This window comes from Peromyscus californicus, unplaced genomic scaffold (assembly GCF_007827085.1).
Source record: "Peromyscus californicus insignis strain IS unplaced genomic scaffold, ASM782708v3 Scaffold_18__1_contigs__length_77618521, whole genome shotgun sequence".
NCBI classification, from domain to species: Eukaryota; Metazoa; Chordata; class Mammalia; order Rodentia; family Cricetidae; genus Peromyscus; species Peromyscus californicus.
This window is the reverse complement of record NW_026294480.1, coordinates 29,227,556-29,234,480: the sequence shown is the minus strand read 5'-3', so window position 1 is coordinate 29,234,480 and position 6,925 is coordinate 29,227,556. Positions and strand designations below refer to the sequence as shown.

The 6,925-nt window shown below is 40.2% G+C and overlaps 1 protein-coding gene across 1 annotated transcript; it reads right to left on the bottom strand.

Annotated features, from left to right (window-relative positions):
* Positions 1-1,619: 1,619 nt before the first annotated feature.
* Positions 1,620-6,206, bottom strand: LOC128113829 (60S ribosomal protein L32-like). Its single transcript, XM_052743763.1, is given in 3 exon segments — positions 1,620-2,117; positions 2,283-2,563; positions 6,111-6,206. Coding segments are annotated over 3 exon segments (594 nt in total). The 3' UTR covers positions 1,620-1,900.
* Between the last annotated feature and the right edge of the window lie 719 nt (positions 6,207-6,925).

The window sequence follows — 6,925 nt, the reverse complement described above, 5'->3', positions numbered from 1 at the left end:
TTACATCCTTTATGCATTTGCTTCTTATCCAAGGTGTCTCACCTTGATGTGGTATTCGTACTAACAAGGACATCAACTTCATTCATGAGTTTTTTTTTCTTGCCAGAAGTTTGATGTATTATAAGATGAATCTCTTATTCTTCCTTGTTTATTTATGGCTTCTGGGTTTTGAGTATTTCTTGGCAAGGCTTCCTCCATTCACAAGTTACAAAAGTATTCTGTACTCCCCATTTTTTTTTTTTTTTCTGAGACAGGGTTTCTCTGTGTAGCTTTGCGCCTTTCCTGGATCTCACTCTGTAGCCCAGGCTGGCCTCGAACTCACAGAGATCCGCCTGGCTCTGCCTCCCGAGTGCTGGGATTAAAGGCGTGCGCCACCACCGCCCGGCCCTGTACTCTCCATTTTATTTCAATTTTTTGTTCATTTATTTGTTTGTTTCTTTGTTTTTAAGACAGGATTTCTGTGTAGTTCTGTGCAACACAAATCTTAAAAGGTCTTATTAACAAAAACAAACCTGGTGCCAGTTATTGGGGTGAATGCTGGAAGATCAGAGAAGCATTACAAGCCACAACTACCTCACCTGGCCAATTTCTCAGCTGATTCTATTTCCTCAGACTGGAAGCCTCTGAGTCCTCATCCGAATGGATCTCAGCTGAACTGTGCTACTCAAAAGCCTAAAAGCTTAACCAGGCTCTAGTTCCTGGTCCTCATGCCTTATATACCTTTCTGTTTCCTGCCATCACTTCCTGGGATTAAAGGTGTGTGTCACCATGCCTGGCTGTTTCCAGTGCGACATTGAACTCACAGAGATTCCGATGGATCTCTGCCTCTGGAATGCTAGGATTAAAGGTGTGTGTGCCACCATTTTCTGGCCTCTATATCTAGTAGCTGTTCTGTTCTCTGACCCCAGATAAGTTTATTAGTGTTCACAATATATTGGGGGACACAATATCACCACCATTCTGGCTGTCCTGGAACTCACTCCATAGACCAGTCTGGCCTGGAAGTTAGAGAGCCCCCTGTCTCTGCCTCCTGAGTGCTGGGATTAAAGGCCTAGGCCACCACACCTGGCTTAATTTTTGTTTTTTTGAGACATTGTTTCCTATATAGCCCTTGCTGGTCTGGAAGTGGCTTTGTACGCCAGACTGGCTTGCACTTGAAGTAATGCTTCTGCCCCTGTTTCCATAGTGGAGTGTTAGACACTGGTCCAGCTTCTTCCAACATTTTAATAGGGCTTTTGTTTTCAACCAGTATATTAATCCAACTGGAATTTGTTATAATGTAAGAAATTAACTTTTTATTTGTTTTTCTAAAATGGTAGCAAAATATTCCATTGATTGAATAGTTAATCTTTTCCTAGCTCACCTTATTTTTAAGAATCTTTATAGTATATTTTATTATATACTATATATGTATACTCCATAGTATATTGATATACAGTTAACATGTATAATTTGGTAAGTCTTAACTTACTTTTTTTAAGTTTTAACTTACATATAGACAAGTGAAACCATCACTATGATAGAGATAGTGAGTCATTTTTATTTATAAATGACTTACTTGCATTTATTTATTTATTAATATATATATATTTGTACAATCCATGATTCAAAGACACATTGTTACGTATTGAAATGTTTCTGTGTTACTACACACCTAACCCCAGCTCCAACTCTTTAGTTCCTTCTCTGGGCGTAACGGATGTTCTTTGTTTCTTTTGTGTTTTAGTGCAAGTATTTTATATATAAATAAGGAAACATATAAACATCATACATATACACAAAATAGTATAAATGTTGTTTTTTCACGTTTCTGTTTTTTCTTATCAATTTTTTTTAAACCAAGAAGGCAGTTGTGGTTTTGTTTAAACACAAATAAAACACGCGCGCACACACACACACTCTACTCATTTTCTTCACTGCGAAGCCTGGCGTTGGGCTTGGTGACTCTGACGGCCAGCTGTGCTGCTCTTTCCATGATGGCTTTTTGGTTCTTGAAGGAAACGTTGTGAGCATTCTCAGCACAGTAAGATTTGTTGCACATCAGCCCCACTTCCGGCTCCTTGACATTGTGGACCAGAAACTTCCGGAAGCCGCTAGGCAGCATGTGCTTGGTTTTTCTTTCTTTCTTTTCCTTTTTTTTTTTTTTTTGTTGTTTTTGGTTTTTTTCAAGACAGGGTTTCTCTGTGTAGCTTTACACCTTTCCTGGAACTCACTCTGTAGCCCAGGCTGGCCTCGAACTCACAGAGATCCTCCTGGCTCTGCCTCCCGAGTGCTGGGAGTGCTCGGTTTTCTTGTCGCTCCCGTAACCAATGCTAGACATTAGAATCTGGCCCTTGAATCTTCTCCGCACCCTGTTGGCAATACCTCTGGGTTTCCACCAGTTTCGCTTAATTTTGACCTATCATTCTGACTGGTGCCAGTTGAACTTGGTCCTCTTTTTGACAATCTTGGGTTTCACCAGAGGGCAGAGGTGATGCCATGATGCCACTAAAGAGATGGCAGCCTCTTCGCAGGCAGCGCCGGGGAAGAAGCCCCTTATTAATATTTGAATCTCATTTTGTGTCTATATTTGAAAAGATTCTGCACTCTTTTTTATTTCTGCTTAGAACAGCCTTTTCTGAATAAGTATTTATTGAAATTGTACCAGGCGTGAAGCCCTTCTTTCGCCTTTGATACATCAGTGAACAAAACAATCAGGAATCTCTTGCCATATGTCATAGTCTTAGTGATAGCTACCATAAAGCAATCAGCTCCCTAATAAGACCTTCAGATGACTCCAGTCTTTTGAGACTATTCTAATTGCTGGAGACAATACTTGGTGCTTATAATGTTCTGGACACATGCACATATGTTAGCAGGAAGCAGTTCTAGAAGTGGAATTCTGTGGTCCCAAGATATGTGCCCATGAGAAGTTTGACTGATGTGGTCCAGTTATTCTCAGTAGAAGAATAACTATTGATTTATATTCTTACAATTATATACTGATATTGCTGGTTTCTCTGTGAGTGTTTTGTGTAGGTTTAGCTTTGCAAACTTAATAGGCAGAAAAGAAAACCTGTTAGTTTAGTTTACTTATCTTCCTAATGAATGACACTAAACATTTTATGCTAGCTTTAGAAGTCATTCTGTGTTGTATCTTGTTTAAAAATTATTTTTGACATTTCATGCATATATACACTATGTTGCAATCTATTAATCCTCCATTTCCCTCTGTCAGCGCTCTTTCACTCCTTCAGACACCCTCCTTTGCAGCTGGTCCCTCCCCTGCTTTGTATGTGTGTACGCGTGAGCACACTCACACCTCGATGAGTTTAATCATATCATTGCATATATGAGCACGAGTGTTGATCTATTTCCCGGAGCAGTGGCCATGTCACTGAAGAAAACGACTCTCCTGCCAATAGCTTCTCAGAGAGAGGTGAGCTTCACAAGCCCCGCCCATTCATGACAAAAACGTGGAAGGGCCCAGCCTTCTGCAGTTCTTGTGGACATAATCACAGCAGGTGTGTGCTCAGGATCCTCACAGCCCTATCATATCCAGAACATAGACTCTCACAGCACCTCTCTTCATCCTTTACCTTTAAAATCTTTCCTCTGTTTTCTATCATTGTGGTGGTTTGGTTGAGAATGGCCCCCGTAGGCTCATATGTCTGAATTCTTGGTTCCCTAGTTGGTGGAATTGTTTGGGAAAGGTTAGGAGGTATGGCTTTGTTGGAGGACATCTGTCACTGGGGGGAAGGGGGTGGGTAGGCAGGCTTTGAGGTTTCAAAAGCCCAGGGCTCGCTCTCTCTCTCTCTCTCTCTCTCTCTCTCTCTCTCTCTCTCTCTCTCTCTCTCTCTCTCTCTCTCTCTCTCTCCTCTGTCTCATGCTTCTGGATCAGATGTAAGCTTTCAGTTTCTGCTTCAGTGCTATGCCTGCCTGCCAGCCAGTTGCTGTGAACCTCATGGACTCACCCTCTGAAGCTGCAAGGCTCCTGTAAATCCTTTTTTTCCATACGTTTCCTTGGACGTGGTGCTCTGTCACAGCAATAGTGAAAGTAACCAAGACAATGATAGTCCCTGACCCTTGGCAGGAGTGATACAGATGTCTCCTTGATATAGGTGATGTAGGGTTCACCAGGCAGCAGCCACTTATTTTCAACACTTTGATCTGTTAAGAATCCCTTCATTAACTCTCACTACAAGAAGAAGCCTTTCTGACTGAGGCAGAGAACAGCATTGTTCTATGGATATATTCTATGTAGACATTAGAAAGCAGTTTGGATACATGTCAACTTGGTGAAGTAGTAGATTCTGCCAAGAGCCTGTGACCTCCCCAGCCCTAGGATTTGACCAGGTTCATAATAGCAGGCATGACTTCCCTCCTGTGGAATGGGCCTCAAAATCTAACCAGAAAGCAGTTAGTTGTGGTGATATTGTGTTCCCCAAAATATTGTGCACCCTAATAAACTTATCTGGGGTCAGAGAACAGAACATCCATAATATTAAACATAGAAGTCAGGCAGTGGTAGCATACGCCTTTAATCCTAGCATTCTGGAGGCAGAGATCCGTCTGGATCTCTGTGAGTTCAAAGCCACACTGGAAGCAGCCAGGTGTGGCAACAAGAGCCTTTAATCCCAGGAAGTGATGGCAGAAAGCAGAAAGGTATTTAAGGCGTGAGGACCAGGAACTAGAGCTGGTTAAGCTTTTAGGCTTTTGAGCAGCCCAGTTCAGTTGAGAGGCATCCAGTCTGAGGAAACAGGATCAGCTGAGGAATTGACAAGGTGAGGTAGCTGTTGCTTGTTCTGCTTCTCTGATCTTCTAGTATTCACCCCAATACCTGGCTCCAGGTTTGTTTTTATTAATAAGACCTTCTAAGATTCATGTGACAGTTAGTTACACCCTCTCCCCCAAATTTGTGCCGTTATTACAGCCGTGGGAACATCTTGTCAGGTACATGAGTGCTGTAGCACACAGTTCTGGGTTGGTAAGGTTGTTGACGGAAAGACCAAGAGCAGGCACAGCACCTTCTGACTTTATAAATACCTGCCACATGTCTTTTGTCTGTTTACCTATTGAGTTATTGGTCTTATTTTACTGGTTTCTAGAAACTTCAGGTAATAAGAAATTTTTTGTGTTTCATCTGTGGTTTAAGCTTCCAGTGTTTATTCACTTTGTCATTTATTTTTGGTTGCGATTTCTGTGGGTTTTTCTGTTCTTAGTTTTCATTTTTATGTAGGCAAAATGATCAGTCTTTACCTTTATAATTTCTGGGGATTTTTGTAGTACTCTGAAAAACGTTTCCCACTCCTCTATAAGAAGACATCAATGATTTTTTTTCTTTGAATTTCATTTTTAAAATTTTTTATTTACATGCTTACCGTAATTGGAATTATCTCACCATAAAGTATAATTTAATCAATGGGCTTCACGTTTTTTTAACCAATTTAATTAGTATATTTCTGCAATATATGGACCTATTTTTGGACATTCTAATCCAACCCACTTGTTTGTATGCACATCCACTGTGTGAATACTATTACAGTTTTAATCATTTTAGCTTTATTATAGTTCTTCACAGCTCTCTTTGCTATTCTTTTGCTTTTTAAAAAATGTATATATATATATATATATATATATATATATATATATATATATATATATATATATATGGACTGGAGAGATGGCTCATTGGTGAAGAGCATTTTCTTTACAATCACAAGGATTACAGTCTAGATCCTAGAACTAACCTAAGGGGGACTTTCCCACAAACATCTGTAACCAGAACTCTGAGTGGGTAGAAACAGGAAGGTGGCTAGGATTTGCTGGCTTCTGACAGAGATGACAAAATGTGGGCCTCGGGTTCAGGATCAGACCCTGCTTCGAAGGAAAGGGTGGAGAATGACAGAAGTGGACACCCAACTCCCTCTGTGGCTTCCATATATACCTGGACACACATGTGCAAATATGCTCACACAAACACAAATACATCTCAAAAATAAATATGTATTTATGATGAGCTGATATATCCTAATATTTGGTAAGGATTTCCAAGGTTGCCTAATAAACACACAGTTATCAATTTACATTGTTTTTCTTCCTTGAAGTGATTTACAAATAATGATTTTTACAGTGTCATGGACATGGAATTCTTGTCTTCTCTTTTGGAATTTGGACATGGAGTTCAGCTCTTCCACTGGTCCATGTTTCAAAATAGCATCATCCATCTTTCTTGGAATCTAGTCCATGATCTGTTTTTACTGAGTGATATTGAGCTGGCTACATAGTGTTCCCTTCATCTTCTTAATGTTATCCATGAGATCATAAATATGAACCTTGAGTCTAGAAGAAAAGACTAATGTTCACTGTGGCTTGGTGAACTTGAAACTAAAATTACCCAGAACTTACCACTCAACATCCACTTACTCCACTCCTCTCCCATTGGATTTGGTTGTATCCAAACTGACCATAGTCTCTCCTAACTCACTCGTTCCTCTGGGTGGTCAGTCCTTTTTACCTCTGTCTATTATCCTGAGCCATATGGTTCTGTGGAGTCCTAAAACTTAGACATTGTCCCTTAATTTTTATTTTGAAACAAAATAATGCTTGCTTTTGAATTAATCTTAAACTGTATATCAGCACAGGGTTGAAAAAGAAGAATGGGCTGGGCGGTGGTGGTGCATGCCTTTAATCCCAGCACTCGGGAGGCAGAGCCAGGCGGATCTCTGTGAGTTCAAGGCCAGCCTGGGCTACAGAGTGAGTTCCAGGACAGGCACTAAAACTGCACAGAGAAACCCTGTCTCAAAGAAAAATAAAAACAAAAACAATAATAATAAAAGAATAAAGAAAGAGAAGAATTGGTTTATTTTGACTTTACAGATGAGAAAAAATTATGCTTTATTGCATAACTTTCTGGAGAATTACATCACATTTTTATGGTCTTTCT